Raw genomic sequence first — 24,000 nt, forward strand, 5'->3', positions numbered from 1 at the left:
AAGTTGTTGCAAGTGCCGGGAAACTGTCTCTGCAATGTCTCTCACAGACTGACGTGTGTCGGATTCGACTAGCAAACGCAGCTCGTCGTTGTCAATCGATGGTCCTGAATGTTCACGTGGCTCAATTTGAAGGTTTACGTCGCCTGACCGGAATTTTTCGAACCACCGCCGTGTGGTTCGTTCGCTTACCGTATCAGCTCCGAATGCGCTGTTAAAGCTCCTGGTCGTCTCCGCTGCTTTATGACCGAGTTTGAACTCATACAGTCAAAAGTATACATTCTTGACTCTTTCCCATACTTTTTCTCCTTTTCATTTACTGTTATCATAACGGTGGTCAAGACTGAAATGACTCCTTGATTAAATGTAGGAGTATTTATACTTCATTATCCGACACCAACAGCGCCAACTGGTGGTGGTTTGATACAACAAATTCGCAACTAACTTCATTTGATTGCCAAATCGGTCATCTCATGTGCAACAACCTAATACAAGTCACTAGACCGGAAGCCGAACGCCGCATATTCTTCTGGTTGGTCTCAGTTTTCTCTACGTTTGAGGGTAATTTTATATTTCAAATAGATATCTTCTTATATATCGTATTCTACCAAATAGATTTATGAGCATTCGAGAATTAGAAGGTATTATAAGAATTGAATTCGCAGTTCCGCATTAGACGAATTAGTCTATGAGCTGCTTTTACTCCAGCGTCCTGATAATTCATATGGTCAAGGAGCTCACTGTTTGGTATATATACTCCCGTTAATAACAAATTTAACGCTACAGACCGACAAATGTGTAGCAATTAACCGAAAATACGATTACTCGGGATATGAAATATCGGGATTCCACTGTATATCCAAGGGCTTCTAATTGAGTAGTGCATCCGGGGCTGCACCGTATGACGTGCTCCTGATACCGGTAATACCCAGACATACAGTTGTTTGCAGTGAGGCTAACTTACTTTGATAACCTTTTTCTTTTATCTTAACCCACCACACTACGGATTCATAAACGAACCAGATGGAAAAACAGAAATGTATATTCACATTACCACACAAGGTCTAAGTCTCCATGCTAAAGCAAAAGCGTATTTGCACAACCCGTAAGCTGAGGGGACATGTCTGTCTCCATCAGAAAGTTTTTGGAAAGACTTATTGATCCTTCAATATCATGCCCATCGCGTACTGGCTTTTCTTTGAAACCCAAGAATAGTGAACAAACTTACAGTACATTCCAGGACGGTAAGTACATCGGTTTTCATTTAGAGGGTGCGACCTTAGCACTTTTCGTGAATGTCACGGTCAACCAGGCTTTCCAGACATATCAGCTGATTTATGTGAAGTTATTTGGGTTTGAATAGTTATCGTTCCCAATCTTCGGCATGAAGAGTACCTTAACCTCTTGTTAGGAGTTGGGAACGTAGGAAGGTATGCTAGAAAATATCTCTTAGAAGTTTCTCTATGTACCCTATACTCTTGCTGGATAGATGCCATCCATTTCCAGTTACTTTGAAAAACTCAAATGATAGTATAGCAGTTCTTGCTTTTTCACTGATAACCAACGTTCTCGCAGTTTTCAAACCTTCAAACACCTTCGTATTAGAGGATTCCAGGAACCGTTAATTCTCGCCCTCCAACTTGTGTCGCCTATTCCCCAGGATAGTGTATTCCCAGGAGAGTCTGCACTGACTCAACTCTGGAGTTCATGAAAGTTGCATCCAGTTTTCTAAAAGAGTCCAACTTAGCTGTGTCATCCCTATTAAGGACTCTGCGCAGCCTTTATCTTTCTTTTGCGTTCCAGCTCCTCACAGTGTGCTATAAAAGTTTCCGTTCGAACATCTTATATTCACGCTCGGAGTTTCTAAAGTTTGGGCAATTTTCATCCTTATTGCTTTTAAAATTAAAATTCACAAGTCGCCTCGTTGATTTCCTGCAGTTGAATTGATCTCCTATCGCCAGAGGAATTTTTAGTCTATCAAGGAGCTGTACCTTATTGCCATGAAGTCCATTGAATTTGGTTCAATCCGTTTTCCTAAGATTTTGCGTTTGTGATACAGTCCGTTTGCCCTCGATCATCATCAACGGCGTAACAACCGGTATCCGGTCTAGGCCTGCCTTAATAAGGAACTCCAGACATCCCGGTTTTGCGCCGAGGTCCACCAATTCGATATCCCTAAAAGCTGTCTGGCGTCCTGGCCTACGCCATTGCTCCATCTTTAGGAAGGGTCTACCTCGTCTTCTTTTTCTACCATAGATATTGCTCTTATAGACTTTCCGGGTGAGATTAAGTGACCCGCCCACCGTAACCTATTGGACCGGATTTTATCCACAACGGTCATGGTATCGCTCATAGATTTCGTCATTGTGTAGGCTACGGACTCGTCCATCCTCATGTAGGGGTTTCAAAAATTCTTCGGAGGATTCTTCTCTCGAACGTGGGCAAGAGTTCGCAATTTTTCTTGCTAAGAACCCAAGTTTCCGAAGAATACATGAGGACTGGTAAGATCATTGTCTTGTACAAAGCTTTGACCCAATGGTGAGACGTTTCGAGCGGAACAGTTTTTGTAAGCAGAAATAGGCTCTGTTGGCTGACAACAACCGTGCGCGGATTTTATCATCGTAGCTGTTATCGGTTGTGATTTTGGACCCTAGATAGGAGAAATTGTCAATGGTCTCAAAGTTGTATTCTCCTATCCTTATTCTTCCTGTTTCACCAGTGCGGTTTGATGTTGGTTGGTCCGTTTGCCCTCAATAGTCAAACTAAATGCGAAACAACGGTAGTCTGATAGTGAGACTTCGTTCGGCGTCCCTAATCAACTTTTAACATTTTTCAGTTGTTAGGTCCATTATTTCACTTCTTCTTGACGCCATGCACATTGAGGCATACCCTACGTCGGCAGTCATGAGGCCAGCTGAAGTAATGAAATTAAATAGTTTCTCTTCTCTGGGTTCGCATTTGCTACCAGATTCTTTAGTTCTGGCGTCGCCGGAGAATATAAAGAATCATAGGGTAGGTACAGAGATGCAACTACGATGCTTTTTCTCTTACCATCAACTTGGTATTGCAAGATGACTGCAACTAGGTCTTGGGCACAAAATTGTCTCAGCATGGCTACTTCTTCCAAATTTAAGATCAGGGCATAGGCTCTCGGTCTTGTGGATTTTTAAAGTAGAAGATCTTAGTTCCCTTAACATATTCAGTACAGTTGCCACAGTTTTGGTTAAAGCGAGAAAAATATGCAACTTTTCCGGCTTGTTGCCAGTAGAAAGGAAGGAGTTAATTGATCAGTCTTTATATTTTTAAACATACAAGTGAAGTCTTATATATGCTGAACAATTACCGCTAATATGAATGTCTACTATCTCCAATATGGGTCTATTGAGTCTTCTGTAGTACTTCCCACCATCATGGGAGCCTTCCAAGATTCACGGTGTCTGATATGGATAGGTCTGTTTCTGTATATGGCTATTAGACCCGTTGCATTGACATCAGTACCTTTCTTTTCCTCTGCATTTCCTGATAGACGCAGAAGAGACGTTTCTGATTGGCAAGATTTTTTCTGTAGTTTCCCTACCTTAATGGCTGAAGTTTCCTTTTGGCGTGCCTCTCTTTTCCGTTTTCTGGAAGATTTAGGCAAAACGGGAGCATAAAACTGGCGAAACTCCAAAATCTGTGCTTCGAACGCGGCACCTAAGTTGTCAATGAGCAACGCAGTCCATCTGCCTTATGGCTCACTTTGCCAAAAGAGTTGCTACTCGGTAAGAGTGCGTTGCCCTTCACGTAATGGTCTCAACATGGTGAGTAGGCGCACCGTAGGTCCTAGATGTCATTGTAGATCTCGTTAGCCGTCGAGATTATTGGAGAGGGGTATAAGCAGGCTTCCTGTCAACCTGGGATAATACAGGGGGTAAATTCTGCGAATGTCGGTACTATTCGTGCTTTGTCGAAAATGCATTTCAAACGACGTTTTGCCAAATATGGAGTAAAAACAGGAGTATAGCATCATGTTACCCTACCTTTTCCCGACAACATTGCGACCTTCTTGTTTGTCGATATGATACCCGGTTGTTTGCTCCAACAAAACTGGTCTCCTAAACACTGTAGATCTTGGCATATAATCCTCTCCTTGCTGTTTTTAAAGGCGGCTAAAAAAACTTTCGTTGTTAAACTGCTCACTAGCTCTAAATGTACAGCTATGGTCACCATACAAAAGAAAATGCAAAAAGATCCTTTTAGAGCCGCCGTTGAACCTTTTGGCATTATTGTCTTGAATTAACTGGTATATGTAGTCCACACTACCGTGCAAGAAAAGTAGACGTGATATGGCCTGGATTGCGGGCAGATATTAACTCTTGTGTACGTTGGTTCGTATACTTAACGCACGTAAGACATCAATGTATCTTATCAAGTGTTACCCTTTCATTATTTATAATCCAGTATCGCAGTTTCAAAAGGTTACGAACTGCTATGGAGTTTTAATATGCTCCTCGAATAATTACTTAAATAACGTAGTCATCCCTATTAATAGAATCGCGTGTTTATGATCCTTTGCGTTATTTGCATTTCGCAGTCTATCTCCAATCTTAGTAGACCTCGTTGATCGACAGATAGATGTAATTTCCTTAATTTTCAACCCCGGTCATTTTCCATGTACTGCTCCCATATAGTAACATAGAGAGAAAATTGAGTTGAATAATCTTAATTTGATGCTTCTGTTGGGAGATTGTATTCCCAGATTGAATTTGGACATGTTAATATGTCGCGGATGGCGGATTTAGTCATGTTAATACGTCGTGCAACATCAAGTTGGGTGCCACCGTCGGCCGAGAGAACGCTATCTAGTTATAAAAAATATTTGATGCCTTCGATGTTCTGTCCATTAATCCAAATAGGAAGATTGAGAATCTTGGTTCTATTTCAGTCTGACATGACATTTTACGCCACCAGTTGTTGCTCCAATAATAGCCATTATTTTTTTTCGTACGAAGGGAATTCTGCTGAACTGCAGGGTCTAGAAATGTCGACTTTTTTCTTCTTTCTCACGGAATTGAATCTGCGCAGTCAAATTCTCTCTACACACACCACGTTCTCACTCGTCTCGAAGATATGCTATCTGATTTGTTTACAAACCTCAAAGTTCATGCCGATATGTACTTCTACGCCGTAGTTGTGATTTCCTTGTCGAGCCAAACGATTTTTAAGGGTTTGTGGAAAATAAAACCTTGTTAAAAATGGGTTCACTGTCTATCTGTCTATCACACGCACTCTTCTCAGAGGCGATTATACGTGATAGAAAGATTGGAACTGTGAATCCACACATACCCAGTGAGCTACATTGTTCCATGTTGGACTTAAGGGAAGGGGTTCCTAAACAAATTTTTTTTTCATCGAATATACCCGTGTGAGGTATCAAATGGAAGGTCTCGAATAGTACTTTCAGGCACATATTAGTTTTGACACTGGGTGCAAATGAAAGGAGTGCTGGTGTCTGAAAGGGGGGAATTATCTCAAGGACCCGTTCTCAGAGATAATATTATAATAATAATCGTTGGTGCAACAATCCATATTGGATCAGGACCCAGAAGTGTGTTAGAGCACTTCATTCAAGACCGTGACGGTACGCTACAGGATTACAGAACCCTGTAGGAGGCAATGTAGTTAGCGTCGCGCTCGTCCGAGATTATTATCCTGATTTGACTCAGGTACTCATTCACACTGGTATCTGACGTCAAATCACGATACAAATCCTACTGCCACTAATGAAATTTGAAGCGTGACCTTCTGTACGACAGCCTTGCACTCTAACTACTCAGCTATCGGATCTCAGAGATAACCCAACTGAAAAATCGAAAAAAAAAATTATGGTGATGTGTTCTGATATGTACTCATAAAGTATATTCCGAAATGAATTCATTCTAGATTCGTACGGAATATCTAGAAGATCCTTTTCTCGCAGTGGATTGTTTTGAATCTCTGACATTCGGGATAAGATGTCGTGAGCCTTTTCTATGTATTATAATGTACGTAAATCCCTGTAACTTAAATGCTGAATTAACTACGCTGGTCTAATTCGGTCATCCGCCATTTTACCGTGGTTTGGCGTTTCACATATGCTCCAAATTTATGCACTATTTTTAACTTTGCTAAATATGTTTGCTTGGTGGCAATATAGCTCCGTTGAGCCTAAGTAAGCTTCCTTGATATGTACACTATCAGAACTTTATTTATCTCCTTCGCCTTTGGTTTAGTCCTGCTCCTATGTTATATCGACTTGAATCACTATACATAACAAAGCCGAAAAGGGATTTATTTTCCATGCCTCGAAAGCCAAATTAATCTTGGCAGGTCAAAAGAACTGATGCTGCTTCTAAAGTTTTCCTGTTATCTTTGCAATCGTAGAAATATAACTACAACTTGCTAATACCATCTCCACACATTCCAAAGGGTCGCTGGATGCTGCACCTTTAAGATAATAAGCGCCTTGTCGAGTTTGGTATAAGTCTTCCATTGCCAACTATCAAACTTTCGTCATGCCAATTAGTCAACCTGTTCTTATTTATGTTTGATGTCATCCAGCATGATGCAATACACCGTGAGAAGCATCGCATTGCATTTCTGGACATAGAGAAAGCGTTTGACTGTGTACCACACAAACTCATCTGTGTTTTACGACAACACTTGGTGCCAGAAGAACGCATGCGCTGGATTCAATTGCTCTACCACGATCCAAAAAGTAAAGTTCAAAGTATGGCGGGTGTATCAAAACCGCTTCGTGTCTCTGTTGGTGTTCATTAAGGAAGCGCCCTGTCACCTCCTCTTTGTTCTTGTTATGGACACCGTCACACAGGATATCCAACGTCCAGCGCCCTATACACTGCTTTATGCAAATGATGTTTTCCTAGCATCTACTAGCAAAAATGATCTCGAGCAACTTATTCAAAAATGGAATGATCGCCTCACGCAACATGGTCTCAGATTGAATCTAAATAAAACTGAATTTTTGACGACCGATCCCCATGAAACAGGCAAAATCACTGTCAGCGGCAGTGATATGCCCATAACTGAGCCATTTAAATCCCTCGGGTCAACGCTATCAGCCAATGGAGAACTGCGTTATGAAATTGCTTCACGCATCAACGCAACCTGGATGAAGTGGCGTTCCACAACTGGTGTTCTTTGTGATTGACGTATCAACAAATGTCTCAATTCTAAAATTTACCGCAATGTCGTCCGTCCTGTCGCTCTCTATGGTTCTGAGTGTTGGGCAATTATAAAAAACAATGAACGTCGTCTTGCGGTAATGGAAACGAAGATGTTGCATTGGACTAGTGGCGTGACACGTTTTGTTTACATCCAAAATGAGGATATCCGCGATCGTTATGGGGTTGCACTGATCGTGGAAAAATTGTGAGAGAGGCGTCTTCGATGGTATGGTCACGCAATTCGCGCTAACGAGAATTCACTTGCCAAGATTGGTCTGCCCGGTCGAAACAATTGTGGCTTGATACGCTGGATGGAGATTTAAGAGTCTCGCCATTGCATTCTGATAAGGTATTTGATAACGGCGAAACCGGTCACGTCGAGCCGACCCCGCTTGTGAACGGGATAAAGGCTGAAGAAAAAGAAGAAACATACATTGGGAATCGAATGGTTTTGGCGTAGAAAGAGGACGTCTTTTTTTACTTTCGTTTATTAGCGAATTGAATGGTACCATCTTTCCAAGTTTCCGACATAGGTCTGTGTCCTAAATGAATTTTTGAGAAAAAAAGGGGCATAGCGGGGTTATGTATTCAAATACAATTGAAAAATTTCTTGCCTTGGAAAGCAATGAATGGATTAGACCGTTTTTATTACTACATAACAAACGATAGAAAACAAAATTTCTACCGGCAAGTTTCATAAAGGAAGGTATTATGAAGCAAAAAAAAGAATCTGTGGTGCTTATAAAAAGCTTTTCTCGCTTTTTCGTGCCTCTATCTGGACGAAACGAATTTAGTTCAACCTCCAACAATACTGGTTCAAAAATATTCGTTGGTTCATGACAAAAAACATCATTGAGCGGCTGTTGTCATGAAAAGCACTCAGCCGCTTTCACTCCTAAGTAAACCAATTCATACAGAACAATTCCATACTTCTTAAGTGAGGCAAGTTTTCTTTTGTGTAGTGAGTACCAAGTCATCTAGGTAGACAAACACTTGATATCGCTAATGAGTAAACTCTGAGATTCTTTGCAGAGTCGAAATGGTATGACCACAGCTGATACATTGTAAGGCTTGTTTACCTTGAGTGTACCTCGGAAGACGGAATACTGTCAATGAAGGCAATCGAACCTTGCTCACTAGTGTGCCATAATTTGGGTACTCCTTAAATTTTAAAATTATGACTTAAATTAAAATATCATAAGTGGCAAAATAGTAACATTAAAATCAGCAAAGTCGGAACCATCACAAAACAGTTAGGGTTTCTCGATAGTATACCGTAACATAAACACTTTGTAAATTTACATTAGATACAATTTTGCAAATTTCATATCCAATTTCATGCGAACAAGAAAACAATTTAAATCATGCATGCACGCTGCGTTTTGTGGTCCTTCTATTTCCTACATTATCTTTTACAGTGGACCTAAAAATAAGCGACGAAAGGGCAAAAATCGTAGACACGGGTCACGCGACCGACGTGACTACTATGAGGACTCAGGATCATCGCATGGCATTCCAGCAAGCCGTGATACACGGTACAACGACATGGCACCAAAGTAAGAGATCTTTTAAGTTTCATTTTCATCTTTTCTTCTGTTTTCCATCTGCCAGTGCCTTCCTCTATTAATTACTAACGTGTTGTACTTTTTCAAAATTTTCTTACTAAATTTGAATACATTAAAATTCGATCGTAATTCGTTCAAGTAGGTGAAACTTGCGTAGAAGGCTTTTAGTAGATTTGAAGATTTAAAAGTAAATTTTCAATGTAGTAGTTTAGCAAAAATATTGACTATTCTTTCCTTCTATTTCCCCTCGATATTTTACCAAGTTTTATAATTAGTATTTTACTGATTTATGCTTTTATATTTTTCTCTCTTTTTTCTCTTTTTATTGTGTTTGTTACATATGATGTACCGACTGGGCAAATACCAAATTGAATAGTAGATACTTTTTACGTGAAATTAATAATAACAACAACAATTTTGTATCAACAATTTTTACTAATTGTTCACGATTCAATTTTTCGTCACATCATAGTCACTTGAGGGCTGATACAAGGCCGAAAGCACTGTCCGGGGATGGTTTCTTTTAGGTATCACATTTCAGTGTGTATGTGTGCTCTAGTTAAAATTTTACCAAAAATCAAAAACGGCAAAATAAACAGTTTTGGCAACAATATTTCGAAGAACAAAAACAATCGAAAGTAAACGAAACGAAAAAAGGTGGTTTAATTTTATTCAATCACGTAAGAATAAGAAAAAATGATGAAAATTAGTCAATTTCTTTACGTTTTCACATATAGTTCTTTACTGATTTCTACTTTAGTTGTTATGAAAATTTTATTTAATTCACATTTGACGTTTCCTAATTTCATGAATTAAACCCCACTCTTAGACCTTTATCTTTTGAATTTTGAAATCTAATATCTACATTTTCGAAGTCTAATAACGACCTGACAAGGCCATAATCATGCTTTTCTTTTCACCGATGCAAAGCACACTTACCGTTTCCACTTTGTTTGATATTTCAGTTTTCATCATCGTATGTACAGTTAGTTATTCTTTTACTCATGCAATGAACGATTACAGCAGAATCTTACTTCAATCGAAAATATTGTGTTTAACATTACATAAATAACACATAACTGCATGCTTGGAAGGGTCACATCTATGTGAGCGCCACACAAGTTCTCCATGCTGCGAGGAACGCAACAAAAGCCTAAACCCTGCTATGTAACCACGCCAACCTAGAATAGAAACCATAAACATCAACATACATCGTTTAAGCAGCCTTAGTTTAGTGGACTAATGTCAATTCTATCCTAGTGATACCCTTGTGTTAACATTAGCTCCTTTAATTGATAACTTCAAATATCTTTCGAGGATCTATCCACGCTTAGCCAAAGCACCCAGCATTTTCTTTCAGTGACGACTCTTATCTGATCCCTTGTTCTATTATGTAGAAAACTGCAACTGTATGCCATCAGTAGGTTTTCACAAACATGATCATCGATTGCAAAACGGCATTTATACTCAGTTTTCCAATAGTTACTTTATGAGTTTCCAAAATTATCTTTTTTCCAGTAAGAACTACAACAGTACCAGTTCGGAACTGGTGGCTCAATCCAAGTATGGTGTTTGTCAGAGCACTTTTCTCTCTCATATCGAGTTACTCAGAAATATCCCTGACTCGAGAACATCATTATTGCTGACGTCGTCTGCAAATTGGGCTAAACAGATACTTCTTTACGCAAAAGTCCATCCTACATCCTTCTGGGGGGTAAAGGTTTTCGACGCAGCAGAACAAGGTATTCTAGTGTGAATCTTATATATGTGGTTGTCGCTGTCTCCTAGCGCCATCTCTGTCTTTTCATGAAGATATGATTCGTTGCTCTCCAGGTCTCCCCAATAAGCTGTATTCCTTCTCAACTGTCTGCGCTATTTGCTCCTTGGATGCCTCACCCGTCGACCTCTCTAAGATAGTAGATTCCATTGAATGCAATGGACTTATCGCCGTTTCTTAAAATGTAACTTATCCACTTTTAATTCTGCCTTCTGATCAACACGTCCATAGGTATCTGGTCCGTGCGTCGGTGAAGTTTCCCCTCGAGATTACGTCAAGCCAGAGTAGTTGGGACAGTTTCAATAACCATAGTAACGCCACGAAGGAAATTTTCTATGCGCGCAACATTGTATGCCGCTACAGTGGCAGGTTCTTGGCCTGCCGACGTCTTCGTTTCCACTCTTCTCGATGGAATGACCGCGTACTCCAATTTTAGAAACCGAGCAGCATATAACTTATATTCTCTACAGGGTCTTTCCATCTATTTCAGTGTTTTCCAAGCTGCCGCTGAGATTCCACCTTGCTTTTGAGTTACCGCCCGGTATTCTTCTATCGTCGATACGCTCTACGTGGGCTGCGTACTGGAACTTTCGAATCCCAATATGGATGGCGCCTTCTGTTTCCCCGTATAATAAGTACAACTCACTGTTGTATTATATCTCACTCCCTATCCGCCGTCCACCCTCACTGAATCTAAGATTCTCTTGAGAATTCCATTTTCGAATGCATTGATTTTTTACTCTTCGATCTCATCGTCCATCGTAACACAGGACTGACCGCAGCTTTGTTTTCTAGTGTGCACTTTAATTTTTTTTATTTCCAATAGAATATTTTTTTGGCAAGAATGATCCGCCTGTTGATTTGGTCTATTTCGTTGTTGTCCTTTGTGAGGCTTACGCCTGAGTACACGAAACGTTCGACTTATTTGAAGTCGTAATCATTTGATGTCGCGTTTTGTCTGATTGGCAATTTCACGGTTTTGGTTTTCTCTTCTTCGATTTCATCATGCTTCACCAGGCCAGCTTTTGCGTTCGTACCAGGATATTATATCATTTGCATAGGCCGCTATCTGAAATGATTTGTAGCGTATCATTTAGAACCACTAGCATCTTTGAGATTATTTACTCAAGACTAATATGATGTAATGTTGGGACCATCGCCTTGCTTTAATCCGAAGTCTGTGCCGAAACATGTTGATATCTGGTTTCGCATCTCTACTTGAGGGCTAAGCTGACTCATTGTCATCGGATGAGTCTAATCAGTTTCGCTGAAATTCAGACAATTGATTTGTACAATACCGAATGGTCAATACTATCGTATGCAAGTTTGAAGTCAATGAAAATTTTATGGATATCAAGGTTATATTCTCAACATTTCTACAATATCTGTCTCACTGAAAAATCCCAGCAAAGTTCGATGTTAGAGCAAACAGTGCTTGTGAGCTCATGAAGCTTGGTCGTCATTCCCGTACTCCTTGTTGTTAGTAGCTCCGCAGATATTCCATTTACACTCGGAGTTTTGTTGTTTCTAAACGTTTTAAATCAAGGATTCTCCAAAGTCCAAGATAAGTAGTGTAGAAGGAGTCTGTATGGTCTCTGTTCTTTCGGTGTGCGGTGATTGTGTGGTAGCATTGAATGGCTCCTCGAAATATTGGGCCTATCGAGTTGTGATCTCTATGGCTCCAATAAGATGCTCCACTACGTCCTTGTGAAATATGGAATCCTGCTGTTATCCTTTTCATCAAGTTGTGAGCGAATCTTAAATTATATGTATTTCTTCTGTTCACTCCTTTTGTGAAGAAATATACATCGCATAATACATACAGTCTCAGGGTTAATTAAGTTGCTTTAGTTTCATTATCATTACACCTAATTCTAGGCAACTGATAAGCTCACAGCAGCAGGATACCATGAATGCAAATACCCAAGACGACCAGAATTTGAATCCAGGGTATCAGGATCGAAAGACTGACGCGCAAGCATCTCTGCCACCACACCCGTCATTATATCTTCGAAGGTTATTGTTCAATTTGCACATTTCGTCATTTATATATATATTCTTCTTGTCATCGTTGTGTCTTAATTTTCTGTCTCTTATAGGTCGCTTCTGAAGTTATGAATATGAAGCGTTTTTCTCATCACAGGCCTGCTGACACTTTTCGTAAAATTGTTCATTCTTCTTGTGCTGAGGTTCGAGTCCGATGCCTCTCTCTCTGCCGCCGACTTTATTGCGGTTTTCAACTGACTCTACTTCACAACGATGCTATTGACCTCTTGGTATCATTTCTTTGTTTGTAAGGTTTATTCTTCTAACGCCTCAACATATTTTGATGCTATTTCTTCTTTCTGGAGCTTTTCAATACCGAAACTGATAGTTGGAGTGAGAGCCTGGTGCTCCCACTACCTGCTGTCCGATATGGATATTTTGTTCTGACAAGATAGTGGCCACTGTTGCAAATTACCACGTTGTATGAACGCGCGTCAGGACGCTAGATATAGTTCATTTTTCAATGCGGACATGATCAATCCTGGTTGAACGACGTCTTATATGATGAGGCACATGTTCCCTTGAGGATCGGTAATTAATTCAATCGTGAAAAAACTGTTGGAATATGCCCATCCATTGTACCATTTCTTCTTGGGCTTACAGTGCCCATATCAGTTTATAAAAACTGTCCCGGTCAAAACGTCTTACCATAGAATCGAGGTTCTTACTTTACAAGACTTGAGTTCCTCAGGGATATCGAATTAGTGATGATGCGCAAACCCGAAATGACTAGAGCTCCTTACTAAGGCAGGCTTAGACCGGATGCTGGTTGTTACGCTGTTCACCATGGTGATATCGTGGAAACTATGGCTGTGTTCTACATAGTGGTAGTAGTTCGGTTAGTATACTGTTAATAGGTCGTCAGTCTTCAACTTGGAAGACCGAAGTGAGAATAGGACTTGGTAGTATCACTGTAGGTGTTAAATCAGCGTGGATCATTCACGAATTTATTAACGATTGCAGTGCCGAATCTGAAAACCCCATTGAGACACATGCTATACTTTAAAGGTGTGCTTATTATCCTTCGTAGTCACTCAATAATGGAAGCTAGAGAGGACCGTTTCGGGGTATCTTCCATTTTTCGAACTTTATTCTTGGAAACCCAGTGAATTAGTTCCCCTGGCGTTAAATGTTGTCACAGTGCATGTCAGATAAGTTTATGTGGCACATACATAGAAAGCCCTTAGATCTTTATACTATACTTTATATTTTAGATCGAAGAAGACAATGTGGAAAAGCGATCTTTCTACATGAACAACCAAATAGCGTAGATGACACAGTTCTTATCAAAGCGACGGCGCGAAGGCATTTGTTTGGAAAATACTCCAAAATTTGCATGTTTTGAAGTATCCACTGAATTGAACGGAACTTGTACTTAGTCCCAATAACCATATGGAAGGAGTATTTCACTAAGCCAGAGTGTTGGGCTCCATCTCCTCATTCTGGGTATCTCGAACGTCATTCACTGGTCTTGATATTGGTTTTTAAATTAGCGAAACTTGATCTCGTTCGTCATCGCAGTATGTTACTCGGGTAAGATTGATGACTTTCTTCGCTTATTGGTTGATATCCTTATAGATTTGAAATTCCCTTCCTGAGGGATGGTAATCATTACTGGTCAATAGAAAGTGCAGATACGAATCAGATCTAATGCACACGATTACACTTCAGTTTCAGCATATTAGCTACAAATTAAGATAAAATGATTCAAAAACTAATTAGTTAAGTCACTGTTAAGAATGCAACAAAAGTTTATCATTCTTGGTGCGGATATTTTTGCTTTAGAGTGTATGTTGATGGAACCGGAATAATCGCCTCACATATTTGTCCAATTCCACTATCCTCTGATACTCTATTAACGTACGACATTTCGTAAATTTAAGGAAGTTTCCTAAACTCTTAAGATTTAAGATGCCATGCATCTGCAAATGATATGTAAAGCCATCTCGCCCTCTTTCTCCCATTCTCCCAAATCGCCGAGTCCTTGCTGAGTTTCTGCATGATATAGACGGTTAGCCTGGAGTTTTGGGACACTTTCTATGCTTGAAATTTAAGACCCTAATTTCTCCAGTAACACTCTCTCTGCTAATTCGCACATTAAAACGATAGAAAACACTTTTTGAACAATGGCTAACCGTAATGGTTGGTAACGGTCCCTTCCACTTAATGTTTAGTAATCACTAAATCTTTTGGGCTTAGTCGTTCAAACTGTTAGAGTTTTTCTGTAACATTTTGCTGAGTATACCTACCAAATTGGAGCAAAGTTTGATATCTTGCAATGATGCAATTCTTACATCTAAGAGGGACTTCCTTTTAGGCTGTTTCCATCGCCCACTATTGCAGAATAAAAGATTGATATTGCTATGTAAAACTCATCCATCAGCTTTATTGCCTCGGCTGCAAATGAGGTTTTGGCGATTTACGACCGATTGGATCTACTAGTTTGCATCGTTAAGAGATGCTGCCCTTATCGTATGCTTCGTAGGATTTTTCACAGAAGATTAGGGTTTGTCTGAAGTTGTTATGTCCGTAGACTGTTTACCTGGAGGCAGATGTTTGTCTGTGGATAAGATTTTAACTTCAGCAGTTGGTGCCGCCTGAAGCCTCGCGTCAGCTAAGTTAACAAAAACGGCATGTCCCGGTTCAATTGCATGTGTTGGAAATCCGAGCCTAGACTTCGATTCTCTGTTGATATTTAGGCTTTTGTTTGTTTTAAAACTTAATCATTAGCTGACATGGACGTTCTTTAACCAGTAAAGTATTTTTTTTTTTCATTGACACAAAGAAATCCATTGCAACCAGATATTTATTTAAGGTGAAAACAGCAAAACTTTCTAATGGTCCAGATTCTATAAAATTCACAGCAAAATATAAAAGAATGTCTCTATTTCGAGATAAATACCTGTCGATAATATATAGGAGCCTTCTTGATATACCTATAGTCTTTCACTAATCACTATCAACCATGCCAATCCGCCATTGTGATCAATTTCTGGAAATGTGTTCTAGCTTCCTCCAGACTCCACGTTAAGCTTTAACCTGTCTATTGTTCTGCAAATATGTTTGTAGGTCGACCCACATTAGCCATCATGGGATAGTGCAACTTTATCCAATCTAGAACTTAAATCATATCCACGTATGTAATTTTTTTGAGATTATGTCCGGCTTCAATGACGGCAGGTACTCACTTTGTATCTTTGAATAACGAGCGAGGTTACTCGTACTTTGCTTGTGCGTTGCAAACTAGAGAAAATGTTGGCGAAGAGCACGTTCAACTTGATGTTAGTAATAGGAAACCGACATCTCCAGTTTTAAATAAAATAGCGAAGTCGGGTCTGTCATTGTTATTGCGTCGAGTGGTGTTGGGTTTGGTGGTTCTGTCGTCAGAAGCAAAGCTACCGCCATATACAAATTTTTCACCGCCATTGATAAGAATGTTAAAACAACATTTCACAGTTGTCATTACGGAGGGCCATCACACCCGAATTTGCAAGACACTTATCTGAAGTGGCTCACCAGAGATTATTTGGTACCGTGGGCACCCTCTGGAAGAATTCCTGGAGGATATGTTCTTGGTACGGTACCTTGCCGTACCACTTAGTTGGGGTAGAGGTGTTAGATCGCCTGCTCTCAGTATGTACCAGCCACGGAGCCTCACCAGAGATTATCTGGTACCGTGGGTACCCTCTGGGCGTATATGTTCCAGGAGAATTCCTGGAGGATATGTTCTTGGTACGGTATCGTGCCGTACCCCTTAATTGGGGTAGAGGTGTTAGATCGCCTGCTCTCAGTATAAACCAGCACCGATATGCTAGCCATGGTGGGGCTTTGATTGTGGTCTCCGAATCAGTCCTAAAAGACCTCCTCGCCGGGTCCTCACGTTAACACCCTGGATTTTCATCACATGCCCCAACGATGCGTTCCCAGTTCTCACCTCGAAATTCCGATCAACGATATGGTCGTATATAATTTTAGAATATTATAAGACTTCAGAGTTAGATGAGTATTATAATTTCACCAACGCACATGTGAGAAAAACAGGCATTATGAGGACTTCCGATACTGTTGTTATAAATCGAGTTGTTTCCAATGGCACATGCCATTTTTTGTGACATTTTACATTATTTTATTATAGCTTGAAACTTTTGCTATTTTTCACATAATTGTCGTTTCTATCAAAGAACTTTAACATACATTGTTTCGTGTTTCGAATACCCACGTAATAAAATTCTTTGAGGAATCGAATAACCTCTTCCTTGAACTAATCGTCTATGTTCTATGTTCAATTCACCAAATTGCCTTTCCTTTACTTTTGGGGATAAGTACATAGTAATCACTTGAGGATAAGTCAGGACTGTAAAGGAGGTGGAGCACGACATTCCAAACGAAATTTGTCAGCAGTTCCTGCTTTAAGCGAAGACGTGAGGCCGAGCCTTGTCATGGAGTAACTTCATACCTTTGGACAGTCTTCCTCTCCAGCAGTTTTGAATCGTCCGCGTATGTTTCCTTAGTGTGTCAAAATATTTGACACACTAAATGAAATGATACCCTCACGTTTTGTCGTCCGCAACGATAGAGCTGAACAATTCTTCCTTGTTCCCTCCACATTGATGTAAAAACATTGGACACGTTTCTGCAAGCATTTTGAGTACCCACGGCGCACACACCTTATCATTGGTCGGCTTTTTGGTGAAAATTTTGTGAATTATGCTATTGAAAATCTTAAAAATTCCATATCAAGTTCGTTATTGGTGATGCATGGATCTTCAAGCAGTATGCTCTCGACCTTTTCGGCAATCTCATCTGAAAGTGACAGTCTTTCGCTCCGTTATTCATGGTGAATTTCCGTGTGACCTGATTCCAGTGAATTCTCTAGGCCGTTACATGTTCAACAGCTTTGCACTTTTCTCCATGGGCTTCGGTTAATTGACGGTGACGACGAATGAACGCCTTTCGCGTTTTTGAAAGCGCGGATTTCGCATCTGATGACACTGATCGTGCGCCAATGCTGCTAGATTTCGCCTAACATGACTCGCTTTTAATCTATGGATTTGGGAATCTTATTTTACTAACGACCCTCGCGCATTCAAAGATCAGTCCTTGTGTTTGTGCGATAACCGAAGGCCGTAGCCAATAAATGCATCTCTGTTCAAGGCGTCCCCTTTAGTTCTTGATATCCAAATCAGAGGGGCATTTTTATCTCAACAGGGTATAAGTTGCATTAAATTAACAAGAGTCGCTAAAAACGCATAAAATTTGCCTACTTACTTCCTGGACGTCTAGGCGTTTCTTATGTGCAATTCACTTGAAGCCGTGAGACAGGTAAACTCGCCGCCATCAGTAAAGACTAAATCCGATAAAATCTAAAATATTTATACATATATACACCTCATAAGGTTTTACCGGTAGAATAAGATCGTTTGCGCTTACAAATAGAATTCTCCAGATCGCTTAGTGGAGCGCTAGGCTATCGCAGCGAAATATCGCGGTTCAGATCTTACTGGTGTGAGGCATTTGTATCGTGACTGGACATCGGATAACAGTCGACTCAGCTGTGAATGAGTACCTGAGTAAAATCAGAGTAATAAGGTCTTGAATGAACACACTTCAAGATCCAAATCCGATTAGATTGTCGCGCAACGGTGATTATTAGACTACATTCTCAGTAACCATTCCTATATCGCCCAGATCTGTCATCTAGTTTCCTCCCCTTTAACTGGGACTTCACGGGGAAAAATGATAAGGTGGTTTCCTTTTGCACTAAAACATTTTTATATGGCTTCATATTTGTATACTAACTTTAAACGTTCTTGCTCTGACCAGCATGTCTACAAGCACCACAATTATTGTAGCAGTAGTTTTGCTGAGAAACTTCCAATATTCGCTCCGACTAAACTTGCATACATGGCCATTCTTATTTGTATCTACCTCTCACTTCCATTGCTATCAAATTGCATGGAAACTATTGGTACACTTTCTTTTTGGAGCTTAGCCATCCAAAAATCCTTCGATTGTGTTTATGGCAGTTGAGCTTGCGGAAGCCGTATCACGATACATGCCCTTTGCATCTGAAATTGGAATAGAAATGGCGGTATATTGTTACCCTTAATATCGTGTCCACCATACTTCTGCCTTGAACCGCACTTGTCGGTGACATCATGATGCCCTGGCAAAGGAAACTAAGAAAGCCAAAAAAACTCCGGCTTGGACTTCTGACATCGCATCTAATGCAGGGATCTTTCTATCTTCGTAAAATTCTCAAAAAATGTTCTCCGCTGCAAAGGACGAAAGGGACTTAAAAACTACGTTTTGCAAAGAGCGATACATGCACTCCCGATTACAGTTTGCATTTTTCCTAAAAAAGGTAAATCGTATACTTTCATTATAAAGTGAATTCCGAGAAAGTGCGAAAACTTCTTGGCCAATCGTGGGGAGGGAAGGAAGTTGGATACCAAACGGAAAACTACTTAAACCAACAGCAATGATACGGAAGACAAGTAATCCGTCTGTGCTCAATTAATATTTTTCGGGAACGATGTACTAGAATGTGGATTAAACATTTTTAAATTTTAAAAATATTTAGAAAATTTCGATTGGTGACAAACATCTAGGTTATCGCATATTTGGAATAGACCTGAATAGAAACTCCACACTCCCATCATGTAAATAGCCCCTTTGTCCAAAATCTTCACTACTTCTTACTTCACACCACTTGTATTTTATCGATAGAATCGAAATAAAATTGTTGTATGTTGTTTTTTATTAATTTCACTAAAACCAAAATTTCTTTGTAGCCATTTTTTGTGATTATTTGTCGCTTAATATGATTTGGCTTATTTTATTTTCTATTTCTTTTAAGTTTTGCTATCTTGTTCCTGTCTATCTATTTCTAAGCAGTTGTGTCACTGTCATTATTAGCAATTTTTAATTATGATTGTTCGTAATTGGCCACAAATTATCGTTGCTCTATTGAAATTGGCACGCAGATTATTACTGGCAGCTTGAATCGCTTAAAATTTTTTAAATTTCATTTATTGGAAATTGAATTAAGTGCTAATAGTGATTAAGATATTGCATTGTTAACAATCAGTTTGTATGAAATCGATCTACATTTGATGGTTAAGCTTGATAATTTAAGTGTGGTGGATAAACTTGTATCGCTAATTTATTATAAAGTTGAAATTCGTTTGTTTCGAATTCGTTCAAAACGTCACAGACATCTTAAATAGATAAAAATTTTACACCGAAATTCTTAGGAATTTTTATCGAACATAACGACTAATGAACTATTGTCATTGCATCTCTATTGATAGAAGATTGGAATTTCTTTCACAGATAGGATTACGAATCCCCATTGCTCTTATAGATTGAATTTCAATTGCAGTGGTGAAATATTCTAAATTTTGTTATATTTAATTATATATTCAATTCAATTTAATTATTAAAACAGATATCATCACTATCACCATATCACATCAGACATTAATAAGCATTATATTCAAAGAAAAAGAAGACTCAACCTGCTCCTTTCTGGTATTCTTTAATTTGTGAGTTCCACAAAGTACATATTTGGGCATTTGGTCAATCTACATTCTTCTGAATATGCCGTTTAAAAGGGGAATGCGGTTGCCAACAGTAGTGTACTAAATTTTTCTTAATTGATCCTTTAGAATTAGTGATAAGCGGAAGGTGAGTCTTTAATACTGACAGACTAAACAATTTATTCAGTTTGTAGACCATATAATCAATGTACGAATTTTCTTCGATAAAATATCCTCGAAGGAGGCTGCTGTTTTTCAATTGAAAGTCTAAAATTCGGGGAGGGGCGTAATTTCCACACAGTAGAAGATCGTCGTTCAAACTCCACTGGTGACAGAGGCGTTTGTATCGTGACTGGATCTCGGATACAAGTCGGCTCTGCTGTGAATGAGCACCTGAGTCACATCATGGTATGTAATAATTTTGGGCGAACGCGATGCTGAACACACTATCTCCTAGTGTACCCTTACAGTCTTGAATGAAGTGCCCAACGCGCAGATCCAATTGGATTATTGTGCCAACGATTATTGTTATCACAATCATCACAACCGACTTTTCTGATACCTTTACTCTTTACCAATGTATCAAAAGTGATTTGTCGATCGCTAATCAAATTATTTTAATTCAGGGATGTCAGTCATTCTTATGTTAACTTACTGTTCATTATTTAGCCAAGCACGCACTCCAATAAACCACTCTTTTTCTATATAAGTAACGTAGGTATAGCTAATATTTTAAGGCAGTTAGCTCAGATTTAAGATTATTCTTCACATTTTGGTATGAACCTGGATTCGCCTGTACGAGTTTTCTGAAGGTCACAAAATGGTGGAAAATAGGAATCACGATCGGCATACTCGTATTTCTATCACACAGGAAAACACCGGTGCAGTCAGGGAGCTTTTTGAGGTAGACTAGCGCCTTATCGTCGACGAAATTGCTTCTTCAGTAGGTTAAAGCTATGGGAGTGTGCATTCCATCATCAGAGACGGACTTGGATTCTCTAAGTTCTCAGCACAATGGGCTTCTCGGCTTTCTTCTCTCCTGATAAAAAAAAACGACCGTTTGGAAATTTATCAGAGATTATAGGTCCATTTTGTTGAAGAAGTATAGTCCCCTGTTATGAGACATGAGTTCACCAGTATGCCTGAATCAAAAGAAGCGGGCAAAGAATGGGGACTAAGATATGAAGCTGCACCAATAAAATGCGATTGACTGCAGAGAAAATTCTTACTACCGTGTTATGGGATTACCAGAGGATTTTTTTACCCGAACAATAAATTCTGTTTATTATTGTGAACTACTGGACAAAACTAAAACTGAATTTCGAAGCAAAACGACGGGATTGCAATCGGCCTCACACGACGCACATAACTCAAATCAAATTGGAGGAAATTCAGTCCGCCTTATAGCCCAAATTTATCGCCGTGTGACTATCATCTTTCGGATTCGTTGAAGGAAGTTCTTGGAGGTCAAAGATTCAGTGTCGATAAAGAGGTTGAACTCTTTTGGCGCAGTTGGTTAATCACTTATAATAATCTATAATTCTTCTGTTTATGAAGTATCTTTCTTTAAACAAGTTCTATGTATTGGAAAAGAAATCTGACGACTTCTGTTTCTCCCAATATTCCGATAAGAGATTTATATGATACAAGTAAATGTTGACACGCCGAAGTCTATTGCAGACCCGGCGAAAAATATGCCTTGATGCCAGTTGCATCTTGTATGCCTTTGGGTTCAAAATCGCTAGAATTTTTAATTATGGGTTATACTTGATTATCGAATGAAGTCAAAACTCATTTCGGGGTTTTATGTTTATAGAATTCTGCTTCCGGTAAATTGATTTAGCTTCATCGAGGAAAAATCTGATGCATAATCAAACTTGAATCTCTTATTTCCATCAGTGTTCACCGTATGGTACCAGTTGTGATCAGGCTGTGTACTGTCGTTGCCTAATGGAATCTAAGAGGTATTCAAGTGAGTCAGTCAATGTTCTCAGCTACTTGACAGCCAGCTTCTTGTTTGGAATCATAATTGGCAAAATTATCAAATATTTACACATTCACGTGTTATTCGGTATCACTCGCTCTTGTAAGAACCAGGATTAGTCTTATTCTCGGCTGTATTTAGAACTTGCTAACTCTTGTTTTCTTGGCTACAAGACATTCAAATCTGACACCTTATTTCCTGAATAACCTGCCCCATTAATTCTGTCATTACTGCTGAGCTTTGCAAGGATTATATGACCAAATTGTAGACTATTTCAATGATGTTTTTTAGCTGAACAGGCGAAAAATATCTGTTTTCATCCTCTTGTTGCTATTCGTTTACACCTGTGTTCCAATTTGCGTGCCAGCATATATGGGACCTAAACTCTTCCGTCTCCAACTCGAGCGTTCCTGGCTGTTCAAACTACTTTATTACAATATTTTCTTTCAAAGGAATTTAGCCTTACGATTGCTATTTCTTGGTCTTTATTTAAATCCCTGCATTAAAGAGTTTTCCATACCCTTCGTCAAAATCAACTAGCGCTGCTCTTTAGTTCCTGCATAAGGCTGCGAATTTTAAAGACGCCGGAGAAACAGTCAATGTTTTAAATTCGTTTCAGATATTTTTCTCAGAAATGTTAATCTATTCGAGGCGAATTTTCATTTTATGTTATATTTTCGATTTCATCTTCTTCCTGATGCTCTTTGCAAATTTTATGTGATGATTTCATTATTTCAGTTTTCTTTATCTCAGCTGAACCCACTTGATCTTCTTTCCTAATGTCGATTTATTATATTGGGGAGCTGTTACCCAAGCTACTTTCTAGTGCATATAATACCTGCCGAATGGTGTTTCATCAGCCTTAAACTTAACGCTTCTCGTGTTTCATTTCGCACTTCTTTCCTGTTTTATATATATATATATATATGTCAAATTGTATGCCAAAGATGAGAACCAACTTCGCTCCTTGCAGGACATCACCATCCAGTTCAGCAGGGATATCGGCATGCAGTTGGGTTTGGAAAAATGTCGCATAAAAACAATTGTTCTGGGAAAACACACCGACAACGAAGGATACAGCCAAAATAATATCCGAATTGAGGGTATTGGTTCGGACGACGTCTACAAATACCTCGGCATATTGCAAGCAACAACACCTGCTGTGGCAATAATTAAATCTAAGTTGCTGGGGGAATTTGAGCGGCGTCTGGATCTTGTCCTTAAAACTGAGCTGTACGGGAAAAATAAAATCATGGCAATCAACACCTTCGCCATTCCCGTCCTTCTATACACCAATCGTCATAACTCTGTCTGCAAGATTCTCCATCAAAACCTTGCGTTGAAGTATAACTTAGTGGCAACATACCATCCTTACTATAAGTATACTCCGCAGAGAATCTTGGAAAATGATCGGGTCAAACTACTATGGGATCACACTATTGCCACCGACCACAGTGTTAATCATAACAGACCCGATCTAGTTCTGCTTCTGAAGGTAGAACGAGTGTGCTTTATAATCGATGTAGCCGTACCGTTGGACCGGAACACTGTTGAAAAACAGCACGAAAAAATCCGGATCTACGGCCCCTTGGCAGACGATATGAAGCAGACTTGGAGACTACAAAAGATCGAAGTAGTCCCAGTAATAATTTCAGCGACGGGATTAGTCCCGCAGAACTTACATAAAGCGCTGAAAACGCTCGATCTTAGGGCTGGACTATACATGGAGATGCAAAAAGCTGTTATCCTTGCAACCTGTGCTATAGTCCGAAGAGTCCTGTTCGGTAACAATCTGACCTAATGGGTTTCAGTCTTGATCCGCACTGTCTTCGATATAAGATCCATGTCTCTGTAGTGTAGAACCTCCGCGTCATTGGCTGAAGTG

The 24,000-nt window shown here is 39.5% G+C and overlaps 1 protein-coding gene across 8 annotated transcripts in view; it reads left to right on the top strand.

The window, feature by feature from the left end:
- The window catches only part of LOC119648786 (prominin-like protein), a 198,019-nt gene that overhangs the window by 168,311 nt on the left and 5,708 nt on the right, over window positions 1-24,000 (top strand). For 7 of the 8 annotated variants that reach the window (XM_038050628.1, XM_038050629.1, XM_038050630.1 and 4 more), the window contains one exon: window positions 8,621-8,758. The exons of the other annotated variant lie outside the window; for it this stretch is intronic. In XM_038050628.1, coding sequence (XP_037906556.1) covers window positions 8,621-8,758 — 138 coding nt within the window. The remainder of the gene's footprint in view (window positions 1-8,620; window positions 8,759-24,000) is intronic. 8 annotated transcript variants of the gene reach the window in all.

The sequence above is a fragment of the Hermetia illucens genome, chromosome 2 (genome assembly GCF_905115235.1).
Source record: "Hermetia illucens chromosome 2, iHerIll2.2.curated.20191125, whole genome shotgun sequence".
NCBI classification, from domain to species: domain Eukaryota; kingdom Metazoa; phylum Arthropoda; class Insecta; order Diptera; family Stratiomyidae; genus Hermetia; species Hermetia illucens.